At 38.0% G+C, this 23,097-nt stretch overlaps 1 protein-coding gene across 1 annotated transcript in view; it reads right to left on the reverse strand.

Moving 5' to 3' along the window:
• Positions 1 to 23,097, reverse strand: part of klf12 (Kruppel-like factor 12) — a 55,630-nt gene that overhangs the window by 18,661 nt on the left and 13,872 nt on the right. The window contains exons 2-3 of the mRNA XM_015387700.1: positions 15,069 to 15,151; positions 6,821 to 7,376 (exon numbers count right to left, since the gene is read on the reverse strand). Of these exons, the coding sequence (XP_015243186.1) occupies positions 6,821 to 7,376; positions 15,069 to 15,134 (622 nt within the window). The 5' untranslated portion in view covers positions 15,135 to 15,151. The remainder of the gene's footprint in view (positions 1 to 6,820; positions 7,377 to 15,068; positions 15,152 to 23,097) is intronic.

Consider the following 23,097-nt stretch of genomic DNA (forward strand, 5'->3'; position numbering starts at 1 on the left):
AGAATGCTGTATTATTTTAAACAGGAATGAAAATTCCAACAAATTTTTTTATTACCAAATAATCTGAAATTTTTACTTTGATGCCCCTAAAAGAAGCGTAATCAGATGGCTACACTTGGAAGTCATCAGTCATCCTTTGTTAGAGAGTATTAGTGAACAACAAACATTATAAAGACTGAGAAACACACCAGTATCCTAAGCTTTGAAGATCTCTGAGAGTGCTGTTCAATCCACAATCCAAAACAGAAAGAGTATGGCACAATTCAAAGTTACTAAGAGACGGGCTGCCACCTAAAGTTACCAGCTGAAAAATCCCCAAAAGCAGTAAAAAGGCCTATGGTAACTCTGGAAGAGCTGCAGAGATTCACAGCTCAGACAAGATAACCTCTTGACAGGACAATTATTATTCAAGGAATCCAGTTTGCAGTTTGAAACAAACCATGTAGACCAACAAAAGTGATGCGATGTGTGATTTGATCAGATTAGACAAAAGCAGAAATTTTAGTTGTAGCAAAGGTTATGTGTGGAAAACACCACCTGATTGCGCAACACATTTTCACTCCCACCTCACCAAATACTCATGCTTGGTCAAAGTCCCCTAAGCATCACAAACATGTACTTACAGGTTGGGGATGTTGTATCATGCGACAAATAAAAAAAAAAAAAGAACATTTAGCCAAAACAGTTATTATTGAAAGCTTTAGGTGGGCATGGTAACATGTATAAGTGTCTGATTAGGTTTAGGGGTTAGGTTAAAGGATGGGTCCTTATTTACATTACAGCTTAAGGAAACATTTTCTAAGTTAGGTACCACCATTGCATCAGTATCTGATGTGACAGGAGCTGGACCATGCATCAATAATTGATGTAAGACTGTATTGGACAGTGATACATAATGGCGTGACCACCATAATATGGGGATGCTTTTCTAATGCAAAGAAAGGAAACTGGTCAGAGATTACTAGATGATGAATGGAGAGGAATACTGGGCAGGATAACCAGTCATAAACCTGTGGATGACTCTAGAGTGGTAAAGGATCTGGTCCTGACCCCTGTTATGACTCCTGTACTCGACACATTATACTAAATCAGTTTTTTTATGATGATATGGGCTGACAGAATAAAGCATGATTGACTGTATCCTTAGACAAATCTAATCATACCTCTTTACAGTTTTTACAGTTTAATTTACCAATTATTTATTCAGCAAATGTATAGAAACACCAATGCATAGACCATCACAATCCTAAATATACAATAAAAACTACAGTATGATCATTTAGATCAAAGCAGTTGTGTGTTAAAACAAACCAGAAACAAGAGAGAGGAAGGAAATAATTCAATCTCAATATCTTTCAGCAAAAAGTGACATTAACTGCCTTTACCAAACGTTCATGAAATTCTTCTATTCCTTTCATTTTACTTCCCAAATATGCAGAAATGCTGGTTGTAAAGTTAAACGATACTAAAAGTTTTGTGAAATGACAAAATGTGCAAAGGAGCATAAATACTTATATAAGGCACTTTGCAACTGACAGAAATAAAACCCACACAGCTCTATAATCAGCAAGTACAAATTATCCTTTACCTGACTGCTCTTGTTGGCTAAGCCACAAAGAAAAAAGTCTCATGTCACTGAAATAAATCTTTAAGTCAGTTGGACAATTTCACATGCAAGAAAGTTACATCATTGTGACAATTCGTCCTTTGGGCAGAAATTCGGGTACTTTGCCAGAGCTCAGAGAGATCCGTCTCCATGGACACAGGAAGCGAACATCCTGGAGTACTCCAGAAATCATTGTCAAGAAGAAAAAAAACATAAACACAGACCTGATCGAGAGTACTTGTCAAAGAAAAGGTGCTAAAATCTGCAGTAATGGAGCAGTTTCACAATTAGAGTGGAAAAAAAGGAAAGAATCTGAAATTATATGGCAAAGATTTTATGTCTGAAGATAATACACCCGGCAGATGGAGCATATATGGATATATAGAGTGGTGTTCACTAATGTCTGCATCTCTAGTTACTCTGAGCTTTAGGCTTTTATAAGCTATCAGGACTTCACCTCCTCTGCCCTCTCAGCTGAGACTGTGTCCATAATGGTCCATAATAATGGTCTTGAGTTGGGAGCCGACATGGTGTTATTACTGAAGGGGTGGAGTGGAGGGGACACAGAAATAATCCTTAACTCGGCTGGACTTTTGCTTTGAAAGGTTCTGCACTGTCGCCACAGATGAAGACATGCAGAGTGGTCAGCGGCCCTGTGAAAAACCTGTAATTAGTTCAAAATGCATCACTGGAAGGGGGGGGGGTTCTGAAAGACGGACACAAAGGAGTATTGGTGGAGAGGTGGGCAGAGCGCTGGATTTCTTTCTTTCGCTCCTGTTGTTTCCAGTCAAGCCCTGTTTCCATGGAAACCTCCTGCCGGAGACAGGCAGACAGCAGTGAAAGAAAAGGATACCCACCCTCACTGAAAGAGGGTGGCCGACCTGTATGTGTGTGTGTGTTTGCACAGAACAGTAGGTGTAAGAGTGCATCTATAGGTCTTAGTTGAGAACTGAAAAAGGTGCTCATAATAAAGTTCTCCTTGGGGAGGAGGGGGCTTATTTTAATGCTTTATTCAACCAGAAAAATCAAATAAATTAGTTAGAATAGTAATAAGGACCGACCAGGTCATGTTAAATCAAAAGAGCACTAGCAATACAATTCATGCACAACAGAAAAATTTAATTGGCAGCCTCATCAGCTAAAAACTTAATGTGTCGGTTATTCACACTTTGAGACAAGCTGCATTTATTGGTCAGAAATTTACATAGCATCTTAACACTATGTAAACTCTATCAATCGCTTAAAAAGGTGTGATGAAGCATTTATTATATTTCACCAGCATTAAGGAGAACAAAGTTACAGATGTAATATTTTCTTAGCTTTAAAAAAGAGACTTGTATTAATCAGTGGAGGAAACTGGGATTAGCTGAAATGTCTTTACAAACAGCTTGATAAAGAAAATATACTGAGTTTCTATGTTAATTTAAGCAATAATTGTTGGTGACAGAATGAAACTTCAGACACTGAACATATTTATTTAAGGTTGCCTTTTTCATTCAAAACTAGAATTGAGTTTCCCAAAATTTAATCTAACAACATTAAAAAGAATGTTTAAAATGACATAAATACTGTGGGGCCTGATAACCTGTTGAATCAACAGACATCACTGTGTATTTTGCATAAAGGTGAAAATTAGCATTCAATGGGCCTCATGCAACATTTTGTGTTCTTGTCATAACTTTCTCTTATTTTTTCACCTAGGCTCCTAAAAGCGCACCGCATCAGATTCAACACATTCTTAACTTCAGATAACTTTGTACATAATTCTCGTTAATATGATGCATTCCACCCTGTGCATAAGGGAGTGCATTCATGAGAATTTCAAATTAATTTTAAACTAAAAATAATTTGATCCAAATGTTGTCAATAACATGTTGAGCAAGAGCAAGAGAGCCAATGAAAACTAATGGTGGAGGTAAGAGGTGCACCATATAATGTAATGAGTTCACCATCAACCAACATGAGACAACATACTGTAAAATCTACTTTTAATACACGTGTACTCCTGCAATGTACATTTCCAGACCACGTGTCATCTTTTCATTGCACTCAATACATTGCACTAAATATTAAAATGTTAATAGTGAAACCCTAATTTGACAAATTCAGACAAACCCAAACATTCTATGCTTTATAAGTAACAACAAAGCCAAGGAGCTGCCAAAAAGTGAAATGAATGCACGTGTTAGGGTTAGAAGAGTTTCAAACAGCAATGCACTGCTGAACCGCATTTCTAAACTTTCTATTCATTTTCTGTTCCAGAAGTTATTTCAATAGTAGCGGGATCTCAGAAAGAGCTCAGTGACAGTTCTTTCTTTAGATGAAATGACAATAAATTAAACCTGGATTAAATTGCAACTGGATACCACATGCCAGCTTTAAGTGTAGTGACAGATATTTCTGTGAATAAAACCCATCCAGGAGGAATACTTATAAACCCAACTGAACGAGGTGCCTAGTTTTCACACAATATGGTTCTGTGGGAAAGATATCCAGCCAGCCAATTTAGTTTGATTTCAGTTTTATTTATTTGACCATATGATATTGGGCTTTCAATAAAGAAACATAGCAAACATATCTAATCCAAGCAAAATTATAAGCCGATATCAGTCTATCAATGCACTGTCAAAACTCCCTTGCCTTTGTAGTACAGCAGTGATTGGGCAAGTGATGGAGTACACCCTGTTAAGTTCAACATTCTTTGCAGTAATACCCAATATGCTGTTGGAATTTTGACCCGGAGCCTTTTTTTTAACATTAAGTCTTATGTGACAAATTAGCTCAATAGTCTGCTTGTCTTGTTGGCCTGCTACATCCACCACACCCAACGCGCAACACTAATTCACAGTATTTCCTCTGTTTCGGTTTGATTCTATTAGAGCCAATGCTGAGTATTGCATGCATGCAAGCATGTGTTTGTTTATGTGCCACCCATCTTTAATATCCAGCAACATCCACACCCTTTGGTGCAAGTTTTGTTTTTCTTATACTTCCCGCTTCTTTCCTCTCCTCTCCATGAAAGCAGATAGACGGTATTTAAAACGCCCCATCTCTAAGGACCACCCCACCCAAGCAGCCAAGTGTCTGTCTGAGCATATGCTCTAATTACACCTTTGTTGTTTTGCTTGTATGTACAGAACATACTGTACATGGGCGTGAGTGCAATTCTAAATGCGTCTATCCGTTTTCTGCAGGGAGTGACGAGGAGCGACCTCTTTTGCAACCATAAGCTGCTCTGTGTACTTCGTGGACTTGGACTGAAACACCTCCTGTAGGCTTTCTTCCAGCAGCTGGCAGTAAAACCACACCCAAAAAAAAAAAAACCTCAATACACAGTAAAGATTGTACCAGAAGTCTAATACTCAAATTATCTTACATATCTGCCTTTGAAGACAGGCTGTTGAAGACAGAAATGCCATTTTATCTGTAAACCTTATCATTATTCAAAAGGTGCAACATGTTTGCATCCAAAGACCATTTATAAACACCTTCGGCAATAAATCTGCAGGTAAATTAACTATACTCCTCAGAACAGACTTAAAACAACTGTACACACCATGGGTTAGAGTATCCAATGTCACAATCCCCTTAATACCACACCACCCTTTTTCCTTCCACTTAACCTTTCCTCAATATATTTAAATGTAATAATCTATCAACAGCCAGTTTCTTAAGCAATATTCTGTAGTGGCTTACTTTAAATGTGAAGAAGGTCAAAGAGAGTGTGCTTGATATCTTGAAGTCAGCAATTTTCCCCACGATTATGTTAAAAATGTATTAACACACATGAAAATTACTTTACCCATCGTTTTGGAGTAATGTCCCGGATAGCCATAAACCTTAATTCTCGAAATTAAATAAAAATATAGACTTCCAATATCTCTTAAACTATGATTGTTTTATGCTGGTGAAGATTCTCAGTCATCCAGGTCATGGTCATTCCAAAAAAGTAAAAAAAAACAATCCACTGGACTCGGTTTACAAGTTTTCAGATGGAAGCATTTTCTAAAAAAATTGTCAGAACTAGAGTTGAGTTGGAAGTTTTATTTATATAGTTTATATTTTGGGCTACAATGTAAAGTTTTGAACTCTATGCTAATTCTGACCTTTTGAATTGAAAAAACTTCCTGGATGGGAAGCAAAACATCTTCAAACTCGGAAACAAAGTCCAGTCGATTGTTTATTTTTCAAACTTTTTTGGTATGATCATTTTATTTGGACCTTTTTTCAGATGGGAATAAATACGAGTGAGCTTTTCAGCATTAATATCTCCAGGATGGGCTGATATAAACCTATTGTTTATAGTATGCCCATTTTAACGAAGAAGAATCCATGATAGTATGGGCCTTTTTTTCTTACAAAGACAGTGGGAACCTTATTAGATTGAACAGCTACACTATAAGGAGATTTTATAAAGAAAATTGGGTAGTCTCTGCTAAGAATCTCTAATTGGTTTGTCCATTATCGATATAATATAAAAATTCAAAGTCCAAAAGAAAATGATGTCCTCATCAGACACAGATCACATGTCTTCAGCTTGATGTGGAATTTTCAAAAGGTTCTTGAGTTTGAGTTTATGATACTGGAAGAACAGATGAATTTATGTTGAGGTTGATAGCACATCTTTGGCACAACATCTTTTGACCTTATGTCTGCACTGTATCGTTTGTAACCAGTAGAAGGTGAGGCATTTAAGAGCAGTTGGAGGAGACATCTATTAGGAAGCAGAAAACCTTTCTATGCAAAAAAAAGTCACTAATCTGCCATTTCTTTTTTTCTTTACATCCATTAGGTTAAACTTTAAGATAAACATTTCCTCACCGACACTACTTCAAAATTTATCGTTGAGAAAAAAAAAAAAAAAAACAGCTTAATAAAAAGAAATGCTTTACAAAGCCTAAGGAAAACAATCTAGAGTGGAGCTGCCTTGACTCGGTACAAAACGTTTGCAAGGATGTCTGGCTTCACAAAAGCAAAGTGGAAAGAAAAAATAGCTGGTGAAACAATTCTCTGCTGTATTGTATGTAAAGTTTACCTGGTAGGCAATGATATCTGGTAGATGCATGAAATCTAAAACTTTGTATTTACTTTTATGGGTTCTTTGATTGCATAACTACAGAAGAACCACAACAGAATTACATTTTTTCTTTAAATTCGAAAAAGAACAAAGTCATCCTCATAAATATGTAGTAAACCCAAAGAGTATGGTCTCACCTTTGCCCTGGCTTTTGGCCTCTTCCAGCAGAGGTAGCATGATAGCACTGTTGAGGCTGGAGGGCGACCGTACTGCAGTGGTGTACATGAGGGGCAATGACTGTACCACAACTGGTATGCGGTGAACATGGCCGGCCAACTTCCCAGCTCCCTGCAGGCTCAGAGGACTGGACGGAGGCGGTGGCACAGACTGCAGAATGTGCAAATACGGCTGACCTCTCACCCCACTTCCGGGGGCAACCAGGGGGCCTGGAGTGAGCACCGAGGAGGCTGAGGTGATAACCGATGGAGAAGACGAGGAGGAGGAGGATGAAGACAATGAAGATGGAGAAAAGGCGGATCTGTGGGGGGGCGACGTCGAGGAGGTTGTGCTAGTGGTGGTGGTGGAGGACAAGGTCAAGGGACGGGGCTTGTTGATTGACAGGTCCACTGGTTCTGTCTGCGTGTGGAAGTGCAGGTCATGATGAGCGAGGAGGTCTTCTGGAGGTTCAGATTTAACTCTGCTGAGAAAGAAGGGGACGCCATCCATTGCAGAGTAAGGTCGAACTTTAGGGGACTGTAGGAGTAAAACAAAAAGGACATTAAGAGTTTTGTTATTTTAAAGCTGTAGAAATGCATTAACCTGCGACATACAAAACGGAAGAAACAAATAAGTGAGGCCACAGGCATAAAAAGCAGCTTAAATCTAATCTTTTGCCCATCAGTGAGGCCAAAAAGTTGCCTGTTAATGAACAGGGGTCAAAGACAATTGTTTTTACTCATTTAAAGCTCTGCAGAAATAATTACTCGGCATGATAGCAATGTCACAAAAGGCATATGCAGTGACATTTATATACTGTAGAAAGGGGTAGCATCAAGGAAAGCAACATAAAATGCAGGAGTAATGATACTGGCGCTCACGCTCGCCTCCTCTAGTCTTTCTTTCCTCTTGGCGTGGGCCGCGCTCGCTCCCTCTTCCTCCTGTTTTCCATGACTCCCACTCAAATGCAGCTCTCTTGGCTACCCACGTATCTCTCCTAAATCTCTCTTTCTGACTGTGGAAAAACATCATGTGGGCTTAATTTCCTGACCGTCTCTTAGGCAAAGGGCCTCCAAAGGCCGACGCTGGTGGCTTGAAGGAACCCTAAGCACATCTTTGACTTAACACCAAGCAGATTGGGACAAGACTGTTTCATGTGGCTGCAAGTTTAAGGGAACAGTTTGAATCTGAGAACACTGCCCATTCTGCAGTTACTGAATGTGTTCTGTAAACATAGAGACATTAGCCCTTGCTTATTAACAGTGTTTTGGTCATGAAATATTAAATTCTCCTGAGTCTGATCTGGCCAAAAGTCTTGCATCACTTAATTAACTGATTATTTAAAAAGCACTTTGCAGAGCTGTATCACTATCCTAAGCTCCTAAATAAACCAAATTAAAAAACAAAAAAAAGCAGGAACAGTAGAAAAACTGAAATGAGTCACTAAGCCTATTCTTTCTTTGAATAGACTTACATTTGCTTTTTACCCTACATAATTTGGAGAGAATTTCACATTAGCATGTGAGAGCATTTTTATGCAGTAGTCCCTCGATTTAGCTCAATTTCTTTCTTAAATGAATAATGTTACCACAAGCAAATGCATTGTATTCTAATTGAATGTTATGTAATAGAGCAATTAAAGCATGATTGTTTTAGGATGCATTTTCTTTGGTTTGTCTCTAACACATCAAGTTTGCTTTAAATTGTACAGCGTAGTTTTGGCTTTATGTTTAGGGTTGTTTTGAAGTCTTTTACAACCTCTGACAGCCTATGGTCCACTGGGGCATAGGCCTTTCATCTTCCCATCAATTTGACCAGCTTCCCCATCCACACTGAAGAAAAACATCCCCAGAGCATAACATGCAACATTCATGTTTTACTGTGTGGAAAGATAGTTTATGGTAAAGTATAGGTTTAGTTTAACACAACAGAGTTCTTTTTTTTTTTTTACAATTAATATTTAACAATAGGCAATAGTGCAAAGCACCTTCCATATGTTAAAAATATATCCTTCATAGCCTGCTGCAAACTGTGAATGACCTGTCTGCTTGACACACCTTAATAAGGGCGAGGTCTGTAACTTACGTTAAGAGACATTCCTACCTGAGCGACAGAGATCTGCAGCTCCGCCATACTTAGCACGGTAATCTTAATCAATTCTCTGATTAATGCAATCATTAAGCTTCTTAATTCATGTGGACGGCCATGTTTTGGTAGATTTACAGCTGTGGCACATTCTTTTGCTAAGGTGGAAGACTGCTTTATTAAAATGTCCACAAAAAGTCTCCCCAACACTGATGGTTTAACAGAATAGATGCACAGGATTATATTTATGGCTATTAGACTTTGAAGGGCTTCAAATAAACTCCATCCCTTTTAAAAGTATTTGTAACAAAAATGATCTAGCCTTTGCTTCATTTTCTACCAAATGCATTTCTTACCATGAAAAAAATTGTTGTTCTTTTACAGTCAGATACATTGGGGGTTGTGACTATAATGTGGCAAAGTGTGATAAAGTTTAAGAGGTGTGAATATTTTTGCAAGACACTATAGTTAGAGTCCTTATTTGCACATTTCTAGAAACATTTCTGAGCGTGAAGATTCTGCTTGTACAACTCAGCCCCAGTTGTAAAACAAATGGTGCCCTATGAAATCTGCCCTCCTATAGCCTCGGGAGCTTTGAAGGGTTCAGCTCAGGGCCACTGATGTCAAGTCAAGATTCAAAATACATGACGGTCTGGTTCATATTTACCACCCACAATGTCTCTTCCGTAGAGTTTTATAACACTATATTTACTTGTCGTTAAGTTTATCCACGCTACATAAAATACAACATAAATTACTCTAAATATGATATACCAAATCCACCATATATATAGAAAACCAATGAGTTGATCCTTCTTCTTCCATATACATTTTTTTTCCATCAGTGCAGTTCAGTCCAAGACATTACTGGTTGCTCTCACAAAAAAGAGCAACAATGAATATTTAAATCATCTAAACAGAATTCTCCTAATAATTAAATAAACAATTACATTATCCAAAGGTTCAATAGGATAATATTTAAGATGCTATGGATGAGAAATCGCACCAACAGCTGCAGCCGTTGCGTTAAAAGAACAGCCTCCCAACTTTTTAAATTGAGCTTCATCAATCTTCTGAAATACTAGTAGCTCATAAACAGGTAACTGTTGCCATTTTTCCACCTAAAAGAACTAAAACAAAACAAAAAAAGGAAGAGGGCTCAGAGTTATAGTTCAGTTACACAGGAATACCATGAGAGGAAGCTTGGCAGCCTTACAGATCTCGGCATATTGTGAGCCAACTTACTGTAGGTCACCTGCTATTCAGCTATAAATAAACTCTACAAAATAATTTTCTTCATACTTAATCTAGAAAAACTGTAATTAATATACTTAGAGAGTAAATAGTGATGTTGTACCTTGTTCAGACAGATGGATTATTATGCTGTTTTACTACAATTTATAAATATTTAACGTAATGCTACATTATTCAATCAGTACTCTGACAGGAATTGCTATATTTTAAATGTTGATCTGTAGTTGCAGTGGATTAATATGACGGAATTAAAACCCAGCCTGGAAATTTGAGTACTTTTGGAACAATATGATCTGTTTCTCTAACAATTCTGGAGGTTTCTCTTTTTTTTATAAGCTTTTTCCAAGTTAATTTTCCATCAGTATTCAGTAACATATCAGATGGCACAGAGGCAAATATCTTCTAGCTATTTTTCAAAATATAAATGCGGAGGCAATATGTAATTCAAATAAGGCGGAGGATCTTCATAAAGGAAGTCGTGGAAGGAGCTCATTGTCTGAGGAGGTTTATTCTGTCAGAACCATAATCAAAGGGTTTAAAACACGTAGCTTTAGGAAACACAGCAAGATAAAAACCCAAAGTTATTTTAATACATCCAGATGCAATTATTAACATAGTAAGGGACTAAAAGATTGTGCGAAAAAAAATGTTTAGCTAACTTCTACAAGAGCAACATTTTAGAAGATCAAAGTTTCACAATAACAATAACAAAAATCCTGGTGCTGATCCTATTGTTTCCCATATAAAAGCCCAGAGTAAACACTACAAAAGGGGAAAACAGTCTACACAGGTTAAACCTTGACAAAAGCCACAAATCAGTGTTTTGCCACAGAATTAAGAATCTCTAGTTTTGTAAACATCTTTATTACAACAACAATTTAGAGCTGCTCAATATAATGGCGATCTAAATTCAATATGCTTTCATATTTTTATATTTTTGCTCTAGAATAAAACCTGAAAAAAAAAAAAAAAATAGAATGGGATACTTTTTTTCTAATAATCCGACAAAATCCCAAACTGACCTTCCTGAGCAGTGGATGACTTTAACCTTCTGTATGCCATGTACTGTAGCCTTATCTGTAACTGGGGTTCAAGCTGTCTGACTAAAACTGCAGGGTGCAAGGGTGCATCTGTTACATATAGACTAAACACACACACACACACACACACACATATATATATATATATATATATATATATAGCAGCGCCCGCCTCCTCATATATATATATATGATTTAAGACTATATGAAATCAAGCAAATAACATTCATGTTCAAATTGAACTGGGTTCTGAGAAAACTACTTGTCCCACCCAATAGGGCCTTATTGTGACAAAAAAAGGATGACTGTTTATTACTTTAATTTAAAAAAAACAGAAAACAATTTCTTCTGTCTAATTTTTTTAGAGGATGTTAACAAAAGCAATGATGCGTTACACAAAACACACAAACCAGAAAACTGTGTTTTTCGGGGCTTGGTTCAAAAACAACTCTCAACCGTCAAAAATGGAAAAAGCTGAAGCCACCCCCAGTCTCGTCTCAACAGACGCAAAAACACACAAGCTCAGTCCTGCACACACACACACACACTGATACACACATAAAGATACGCCCGACCTGCCTGTCTGCCTCTGTCCTCATACATTGTCTTTATTAGGGGATACTGGTTAGCCGGGCAGATTTTCCAGCCCCTTGCAGGCGAATCTCCTAACGAGGCAGACCATTTCCAGCAAAGGATTGGCTTCGTGCCACTCAAATGAAGACCACATTTCGGCAGCAGTCTAAACTGTCTGCATCTGCCATGTAAAGGGGAAGCTCAGTCTGTTAGGGCAAGATTGGATCTCTGAGCACTTCAAAGCTGTGTGGGCTGCACAGCGCTCACATCCTGTCTATGACTGACATCACTACAAGGGGAATGATTTCAAACCCCAGGTATTAGGTAGAAGCACAGGAGCACGGCTCTTAAAGCCTTGAGCCACAGCTGAGAGCAGGACACCCAGAAAGGCAACCACCTGTCGCCACTTTTCCCAACCTCTCATATGTGGTGAGGAAGATGAATTTGTTATCAACGGAAGGCACCCTTATGGCTTAACAATTTTCCTCCAGATCTGCAACAACCTGATGGCTTATCAGAAGCCAGTATTTATCTACCACAAAGAGAAACACTGTGATGCTTTCCACAAAAATATGTTTCTCATACATTAGAAGTAAAAATACACCATTGATATTTTATGAGGGTAAATTGATCGTGTTTGAACACTAATCTATCGCAATTACAAATATTAAGTGGCCTGCACCCACTGAACACACCGCTATGACAGAAACACAGAGCCACACAGGCCTGGTAACCAAGCAACAGTCTCACAATAACAAGACCACTTCATTTCTAGGTATGTCATCGCAGGGAGTGTGGATATTGTACAGTATGTGAGCTTTAAAAGCAGAGCAGCTGAAAAGTAACACTAAATCCTCCTATGTGTCTTTGCAGTTGAAAACTCGAGATAGAAGATGAATATTTCTGCCGACTCTAAATATATAGCAGATTTTTTCTGTCTCCATCCCAGCGGTTCCTAAAGTTTGGGCTAGAACCACCATTGCAGACCTTTAAACGCTGTTCTGTCTCAATTATTGCAGAGATATAAAGATAAGCTCTGAGTGTATAAAATCAGATCACTGATTATAAAGTCTGCAGGAATTGTTCTCACTTAATTAGCTTAGCATCATATTTCTATATCTGAATCAGTGATTTGCTGGGGTCACAAGTCTAAGTCGTGACTATAGGGTGACCTATAAGCCTAAAAAGGGAAATACTGCTTCATCAGTGTCTGCAAAAGTAAATATATGAAAAAGTTTAGCACGTCATTTGATAGTGACCTTACAAATGTCCTTTCCATCAGTAAGATAAACATATGATTTATGTATGTATGTTTTCTTAGGAGAAGGGGATTCTATTAAAGTCCTTGCATTACAATCAGCAAAGACCACTATAAAGAGAACATGCAAATGAATATTTAACACTTTCCTGGCATCCCCATTCAACAAAAATTAAAGAGTTTTGAGCAAATCATCATTTGCAAAGTACATGGATAAAGGTGGTGCCCTGCCAATAATCTTCCATTGGGGAAACATGTATTGAAAATAAAGAATAATGTTTTTTGGACAGAGTGATTTCCTTATTGAAAAGGAAGAAAATGTAAAATAGCAAGCACTTTGTTAATTTGAGCTTTTACATCTACACTCATATGTGATACAGCTGCTTTATCAAAAAAAGCATTTCTTTTTCCTTCCTTATTTACATTCATTGGAAGATCAGTGGCAGTGTTATGCATATATCTTTGATTTCCTGTGTTAGTAGGCCTAATTATCATCATCTGTGTTAGATATTAAACAACACATACCTGGTGACAATCATAGGGTTCAAAAAGTCTGATTTGGTCTTGGCCGTTGTCCTACAAGCTGTTAGCATTAGCCTCCAGATCCAACTAATCTAGATTAACCAAAGATGCTATAAGAACCATCAACAGTAGGTAGGCTGTTATCATCTTATAGCCTTTTAACATAACCTCATTTAAAACATATTAACTGTTCAATGCATAAATGTAAACTGGTTAGGTAGGATGAAACAAACAGCTCCAAACAGCATTTGCAGTTCATATAAAAAAAAAAAAAAAAAAACAGACAGGGGCTCCATGGAGATGCTGAAAGAATGTTGTGGATGCAAAAAGAAAAAAAAAAAAAGACAGACATATAATTTTTTCCAAAAAACACAAAGTAATGGTCTAGTGTGGTAATATAAAACAGTTTTAAAAAAAAAACAAATTCAGGTATCTGAAGCTAGTCAGAAGTTTTGTAACTGAATCAGAAAATGACCAAAATGCATAACTCACAAGCCCAAATTTGGGTTCATTAAAAAAAAAAAAATATATATATATATATATATATATATATATAAATGAATGTGTTAAAATGAGCAGTTAGGATGTCCGACCTTATTCACGCAGAAACACTGTGGAATAACCTGAAGTGAGCAACTCGTTTTAGAATTGGAAGCATGCCTTCATGGATGAATTGGCTCAAATTCTTTCAAGCTGATACCCAGGACTGATCAACAGTTACAGGAAACATTTAGGTGGAGTAAATAATGAAGTCATACCACATAGCAAAAGGATAACTTTGTTTCTCAGGCTATCAGTTATGCATATTGACTTGTTTTAAGATCCATGTATATCTCATGTGTAACTATATGAGGTTTGACATTTCTGGATTGTAGAGAAATAGTGATAAGTTTGCAAACTGTTAATGTCAAACCTGGGGCTGGTTGTGGGAAAAAATCTCTGAGCGACATTTTTTTATTGAGTGATAACAGTGACAAACATCACTTTAAATGTAAGATATGTCCAAGACTACATGTAGTGTTTGCGCAAATTTGCGTGCAAGAAACAGATATTATTCATATGTTTGTCAGAGTTCCTGGCAAAAGAGGGTGAAGGCTAAACTGAGCAGAATAAAAAAGCAGCAACAGACAAAGCCAGATTAGATTTGGAGTTTCCCATGCAAACTCTCCTCCCCAGAGCAGTGACTACATCTGTGCACTAACCCTCCACCTCCACCCCCCTGCTTGCACGGACTCTGTTGGCCCGAGTCACCTCCCAATAAGACCCCACTGCATTCCTGCTCCAGCTGTGGCTCTCCTCCTCTTTTCGTGGTTCCTCTCTCTTTTCTCTGCCTACCACCATGCTCCCCAACCACACCTCGTAGCCCCCACACTCACTAGCTAAGGCCTGGGAGTGATTATCAACCCATTGCCAGGAGGCGGAAGAGAAGAAAAGGAAAGCAGAGGGAAAAAAAAGGAAAAAAAAGAGGAATTGTCTGGAAAATAACTGCTCTCTTACCCCTTGTTCCGATTCCAGGGGCTCGGCTTTGACTCGGACTGCCGGCATTCCGTCAAGCATTAACATCCTGTTTCTTAGGCTGCCTGTGAAGGAACACAGAGGAGGTGTAAGACGGGTGTTTTGGCATGAGTAAGCAGGTCCCACACTTTGTTATTCACACACTGAAATTTACAATGTATTGGCTGCATCCATTGGGGAATGGGCACATTTTAAATAGAAATGATGTCTGGTTGAAAATCATTACACCAAAAATGTGGAAAGCCAGCACGCATAGAAAGTCTCCTTCTTAATCATTCTTAATATCCTTGTTTGCTGCTGTGAGGCTTATGCAATAACACTGATTACAATCCTCTCAAACCATTAGTGGAATACAAACTCATGCAGTGCCCTCATCCAAGAATAGGAGAGGAGTTTTATTGACCACTAACTCTGTGAATATAAACAGTAAGAGTTTCGCCTTGAACCTTTCCCTAGTACAGTGTGTGTCTATTATACACACACCAACACAACATCTGCACATCAGTTCATCCCTTCTACCTTGTGGTGTTATTTAAAGTGGGCAGCAGCGCCCGCCTCCTCAGTTCCACGCTGCGGCTTTAAGAGGGATACTCAGATGGAGCCAATGACAACAATGCATGTTCCGTACCCCCCCCAGCTGGAGCCGACCTGAGGTAACCCTCCCTCTTATTATTTTAGCAGCGGAACACAGAGGAATGCAAGCAAGACAAATAGACTCCAAACATCTCTATTACTATCCAGCCTTGGCACCGCCAGCCAGAGTTTGTGTCTTGGTCTTTGTAGTTAGCAGCAATAAGGTTATTGCAATCATGAATGTGAAACAGGTGATGAAGAAGAAGAAGAAGACACATTGATATTGTACAGGACACAATAAAATGTATTGGTTGGGATGGCATACATATAAAATCTGTTTGCAAGGCATTGCAAAAGAATCCATCCTACTTGAAGATTTTTCACACTATAAATTTCCATGAATTTTGTGGGGACTTTGTAAAATAAAGCTTTTCAAATAATTGCAGAACTGTGGATGGAAATTGATAAAAGCTTTAAAATATTGTTTCAAACCAAATCATGTCCAAAAAGTGTGGCAATCACTGACAAATTAAAGTACAAGAAACCCGCCAAAATAAGGCTACAAAAACAAAGCACATATAAAAAAAACATTATGGATAGAAAGTGAAGTTTAACCGTTCATGTAATATGAAATTGGAGCCTTTTTTTAAAGAAATTCACTAAGTTGAGACTAACTAACATATTGGTCTAAAACTACATTTATTTGCTCTGAAATTCTATTATGTTGTATAAAAGGTTTGGTTTGTCTTTGGAAATTCTGTAAAACATCCAGGTCCTTTAGCCACAGAGTATTCAAATAAAGATTTTTGGATCTTTCATGGTCAATAAAATTTCAAATCAGATTTACCTGATACAAGTGTTACTATTTTCAGCAGATTGAGCTTCTTTAACAGCTGGGGAGGGTATAATTTAGCTCCATTTACCTGCATGAAGCTTTTACCATCATGTACCACTATGTGGATGGTGTGTTTGAGGTCATGTGTGATGCAGATTTATTGAATCACATAGTGCTTTTGTAGATACCACAAAGTGAAATTTTGGACTTATCTGATCAGATTGACGTCCTATCGTCTAATTAAACAAAAAATATTTTTGTGGCTTTAAAGACAAATTGTTTTCTTAACACCAGATTCTCCTATTTTAATTTGTGCTGCTATGTGTCTTGTGATGTAAAAGTCTTCAAAAGAAAATGATTGATAGTGCACTTCACTGTTTTAATCTATGCAGCAGATGTTGGAACGTCTAGCATGAATAAAGAAAAAGCCACATAATTCACAGTCTTTTTTCTAATATTTCAAACCAAGTTATGACTTTAAGAATATTGAGAAAAGTCCAAGTTGGATCAAAACATTATCATTAAAACTCTGTCTATTAGTAGTGTGCAGGCTTCTCTCCGTCCTTAAAATGCAAGCCTTTATAGCTCTGCTTTCCCACAATAGGTACCATCTATTATTAAACTAGCATTAGGATTAATAACTACTGGTATCTTATTATTTCTCAGGTCATTTTTTTTAAGAAAAAAAAAGACATCAATAATAACCGTTGCAGAAAAATAATCAAGAACCTTTTCTTTTCAGAATTTCAAGCTGGAGGCTAATCCTGGCCATTTGTGCTTGAGGGGAGGCAGGGAGAGAGAGAGCGGATTTACTCCCCCCACCCCCACCAACCCCCACCAGAGCTGGCCTCTCAGGTCTAACTCCCTCAGGTACCCTGGCTGTGCTGCTATTGTGTTGTTGTCCAGGATGTCCTTCGGCTTCAGGTCTTGGTAGGCCCAGATAGCGTTGCCATAGTAACAGTTGGCGGGTGGAGCAGCAGCCTTGGTCCAGCCTTAAGCCATGTGTTGAGGAGAAAATAAAAAGGGGAGTGTGTTCACAGAAGCAGAAAGTCGGATTTGTTTTTCTCTGATTTCATGCAAAACCGTTTTCTCCTCATCCAAAAAAACAACTTTTTTTTTTTTCTTTTTTTCTAAAAGGAAAACTTCATTTTACAATCTGGAAAAGTTTTTGTATTTTATATTCAAACCGATGCTCATTTCTTGAGAGCAACATGCATTCCATTAGTGCTCCAAAGTCTAGTTAACCCAGTGGTGTTCAAACCCTGTCCTAATGAACTGGCCTGCAGAGGGCCATTCATAGGAAATCAATGGCAGTTGCATAGCTCTGCTTGTGACTGCAATGACCAAAGAGTGCACCGCAGTAAAGAGAAACCCAACACTGCGTAACGAGCTAACAAAAGACCCATAAAAATCTTGAAATCAACAACTTTTGCCCATGTAAAAGAATAATTTCTGCCTACAAAGTGTAGGATAATACAGGTTGAAATATAGAAAAAAATCTGAATTGATAGTTTCTACAGGATAACAAACCAGTGCATGTCCAGTGTTATATAGCACAACTTTTTGGTGCTGGTGGCATGCCCAGGCAACCAGCAATGAGTTGTCCATCAGCGACGTGAGATGCTGTTTGTGGGAGATAGAGAAGTGGGGGAGGGAAGTGGAAGGAAACGGGGTAGATTAAGATCACCTTTCCATTTGCTCCACTCCTAAATGAAATAGCCATCCCAGGTGTGTGTGGGGGAGTCAGTGAACAGAGAAGTGCAGTGAAGTGTTGAGGAATCTCATTTCTCCCTCCAGCAAGCCCTGCTCTGCCTTCCGATACAGTTTGGACATTTAAAGCTAAAGTTAAAAGTAGCAGATATAGTAAGATGCCTGTCAACTCTGAAAAACTGTGCGTTGGGGTGATAATGGCTTTTTTTAAATCCCTGGTATTGGTAGTCACTGATGAAAGTCATGTACTCATACAAATAGCTGCATAACTGAAACACAGGGTGTATACAAAACGACATTTCGTTCAGTACAGCTCTCATCATGGTGATCAAATGTAAACATGATATAGAGATATGATATGATGAGATTGATTTACCGGTTTTCCAACATTCAGTGCTTTTTTTTTTTTTTAATTCAACATTCAGCATCATCAGGTTAGAACCAATCAGACAACTACAGATGTGACGCAAAATCAACTCTCTTTTTTTTTTTGTGTAATTTTGTAGTCGGTGAAACAGCTAAAAGCCATTGAAGACAGGGCAGCTGGAGGTACTTTTGAACAGGGGGTGCTATGAAATTTTTTATTTTTATTTTTTTGACAAAAAACCTATACAATACAATAAAATAAATAAGTAAATAGATTGAGACTCACTACTTTATTGTCATATACACTTCAGTGTACGCAACCAGGGTCTGTAACACACAGACATCATATGTTCTCAGGTGAATATATGCGCTGTTGATTAAACCTTACAATAACACTATAACAACATAGATTTGATCAGCTGGCATGAACCTCAGTCACTGACATGACTATTAGCTCCAAAATCCTTTTACACAAACCACAAAATAACATTATATTGATACTATTTATTTATTGAACAGTTATCTACATCCATTACACAAAGAACATGAGATCAAATAATAACACTTTCTAAAATATTATGGTTAAGTGAAACTGTTCGATAGATATGAAAGTGCCCGTCAGCACCATACTCTAACTATGAGCTACAGGCAGGATGCCCTGGTTACAGGTGTCCAAATGTTCAGGTGCGCTCTGAGGTTGTGGAGATAAAGACTCTGATGAGCAGACAAGTACAAAATGAGTTTCTCTGCCATATTTCCTCCTCGTTTCTGTCATTAGAATATGTACATTTACTAGTCTGCTGCCATGAGCGGGATACCTCCTTACTCTGTGATTGATAGTTTGATTGGCATTGCCGTGACAATGTAACTTCTGTGAACTTGTGTTGATTAGGCCTAAAAATAATTAAATAAAAGTCCAAATACAGCTAATAAAAAAGTCAAAATAATTTCTCAAAATTTTCATAAGAAAATGCATAAATTGTGGAAAGTATTTTTAATACATCTTTTAAAATCTCCCGATCACCACTAGGGGGTGCTCCAGCAACCCCTAGTGGTGATCGGGACCCACTTCCCACGGCCATGGTTGAAGATACTCTCCAGTGAACAATTTCTGATGGCTTTGCCTAAAACATCTGAGAATATAAGGTGTGCTCCCTGGTACGTTTTTATTTTTCATTCCAACATCGCTCAGTTGCTGTTGTCATGCTCGCAGAAAAGCTATCCTGCATTATGGCTAATTCTGGTGCTGAGCATCGTAAAGTCCAACCTCCTGCGGTTGGACTTGCAGGAGTCCAACCGCAGGAGAATATATATACATGCAAAATATATATAACCGCAAAACCAGAAGTCCTCCTGCGGTTGGACTTCTGGTAAAGAAAAATTAATAAAGCTATGCACAAATTAGGTGACCTGGATGGCAGCCTTCTTATTCCTAATATTATGAAATCTAGTGTTATTTTACTGTGTATACATGGGGTTAGTGGGACTAGGATTCAGCATCAACAAGTGGCTTTTTTAACTGAGTTAGATAAGCCTAAGAGGCAATAACTCTTGACTGACACATTGCTTTGACATCCAGACACAGTCATGTTTGGTCATTGAATGAGTCAGCCCCTTAAACTGCAAATATTTTAAAACCACTGCACTGTTTTATGTACACCACCTAAAACTAAACGTATCTCCAATGTACCTTTAAGAATAATATTGATTTAAGTCAGAACCTTCTAAGAAGGTTCCGATATAATGAAGAGCAAATATTAGCCACAATCCATGATCAGCCATTTGTTCGTCCTTCATCTTGAATCGTTCAGTGTACATGTAATCTTCAGTCTAAATTCATTAACACGATCTAATTCAGATAATACCATATAGGGTGAAGAAGGATGCATAATATGTTCTCTTCTATTAAAAGCATTGAGTGTATTTAGACTGCCTACACCAGGAAGAACATCATAATGGTCAGACAGATTTAGGGGAAACCCCATACATATCTTATGCTTTCTGCTCTGTGAAATTCTGTGCATTTTCATTCACACCTCCAGAGTTCTGCCAACCTTACTGTTCAGTCTAAAAGTGCACCCAGCCTCTGGTGAGGATCAGCTTGGATTATATTAAATGACAAATTAAACAATATTGAAGGGTTTTTGGTTGTGTTTTTATTGTAGGTCTGTGATCCAAAATGGGCAACCGAAACGTCATCCCTTTTTCTTATCCTTTAGACAGACAGTGGGCAAAGTGATGTATTATTACCACCTGATATGCTGGATTTTATATACCTGGTACTAATGATTCAGCTGAACCTAGGATAAGATAAATAGGACATGTGCTATCATGGTCCCAGTCAGGTTCACTTGTGGACAGGAAGAATTTGGGAGCTTTGAAGCTATTGAAAACTCTAATGACAAATTCAAGAGCAATAAACAGAAAGCAATTTTATAATTAGAAAGTATCCATTCTGGCTAGTAAATAATTTATTTACGTTACTCATAATCAGCTTATCTACTTCCGCACTATTAAAAGTACCTAAGCAGATGAAATAAGGGCGTATGAGTTTATGCAGTGGATAGCGAACATCATTTTTAATTAATAGGAACATGGAGAAAGTTTCTGGATGCCCTCTTGTTATATAAGGGAACTGAAACACACTTTTGTCAAAATAAAAGTGTGGCTGCTTTCCCTCTTATCTCCTGCTCTCATGTGAATATCTTACATGTAACAGCACAAAGCGAGCAGAAACCCGGCGCAACAGAAGGGCCATGCCAATACTTTGTTCCCGTGCAGAGTGCCCACAGCAACCGCTTGCATCTGTGTCACAGAGGCCCGACCTGCTGCTACAAGCTGGGGCGGAAGAGGGGATGGAGAAAGGGTGGGCTGCATTGAATTCAGATTGGTAAGGATTAGGGAAGGTGGTAGGAAAACAAGCAAGCAAGGTTGTGTTGAAGAGTGGCTGGCAAGAGCAGTGTATAGGGTGAGCAATCAAGGAGAGTTGAAAGGGTTAGGATGGGGCTGGTTTTAGCAGAAGGAGGGGGGGCAGGAGTCAAAGAACTGAGAGTGGGAGAGAGGGGATATGGAGCTAAGCCAAGGCCCAGTCAAGCACAAAGCATACAGTACAAAAATGCCAACAGACACAATCCCCCCCACCACCACCCCACCCCCAAACACCACCATCCAACACCGGGCAGATAGAAAGGGGTAAAACTATTTCATCAAAATACACAGTAGGAAAAACGATTATGCAAAGTTGTGAGTGCAAACACACAGAAAGTAGAGAGGTGGTGGATGATATCGGATGAGCATTTCCTGTGTTTTGCTTGAACTGTCTGTCGCTGGCCTCTTTGCAGAGGCTCACTTCCCTCTTCTGAGCCTCTGGACACCCCGATGTGACCGATTAGCCTGATAACTGGCCTACAACCACTAGCTTAACAGTGCACTACTCTACTTCTCTTTTCAGTCGCTCAGTACAGGAAGTTAAAAAAAAAAAAACTGTTAAAGCTTTTTACATTCACAACTATGCACCTGTTAGTGTGTTAATGTGTGAACCATAACTAATAAAGGACACCATTCAAAACCTTTTTAAATAATTCTAAGAAATGTACTCAAACTATGTATTCTAAATTTTCTCTATAAGCAAAAGCAAGAAAAACATCAGTTTTCTTATTTAATTTATTACCAAGCCCTCTAGTTGGCCTATTTCTGCCATTCAAGTTCCTTGCAGTATTGAAAATGAATGAAAACCCTCACAAAGATAGATACTGGTACTCGGTTTGGTGAAAAGGTCAGAAGACTTTTATCTCAAACATTCTCTTGGTAAACTGCAAAGCCGGAAGCTTTTCTGCATCAAATAGATAAAATATTTGTTCTGCTAGAAATTGTTATGGTCTGAAAGTTTCCAATGTGGTCTGTTTTTCTTGGCTTGTTTGCTAAGTTTAAAATGTCACAACGTGATTCTTGTATCTTATTATGTATGGCTAGAGTACATCTAGAACTAAAAATAGAGTAAATTTTCCCCCATCACCACAGGATGTAATAATTGTTGCTCAGCTTAACCTCCCATTTATTTTGATCCCAAAGAATGATACACCTTAATTAATATTTAATACTATAATTTAGTGTTGTGATGCTTTTGTTCTCATAAGATGTACAGTCCCTCGCAAAAATATTTAAACATTCTTTTGTTATACAACATCTTTGTTATACAACAGAAAAATATTTGTAAAGGTGTATTTGATGGGAAATGTATGTCATGGAGAACACAAAGTTGTTAGTGGAAGGAAGATAATGAGGTAGGTTTCAAACATTTTTAGAAATAAAAATCTGAAAACTGTTGAGTGAATTTTTATTCATCTCCCTTTACTTTAAATCCTTAAATAAAATCCAGATTGGATTACTCAATTTAGAAATCATCTAATATCTAAAGTATATTTTCCACAGTATAAATCCAGCTGTTCTGTTAAGGCATTAAACAAACAGTATCAAAAAGACCAATGTCTAGATTCAGTCATTCAAACATTCACATGCTGATGATGG

This window comes from Cyprinodon variegatus, unplaced genomic scaffold (assembly GCF_000732505.1).
Source record: "Cyprinodon variegatus isolate N-32 unplaced genomic scaffold, C_variegatus-1.0 Scaffold401, whole genome shotgun sequence".
In the NCBI taxonomy this organism is placed as follows: Eukaryota; Metazoa; Chordata; class Actinopteri; order Cyprinodontiformes; family Cyprinodontidae; genus Cyprinodon; species Cyprinodon variegatus.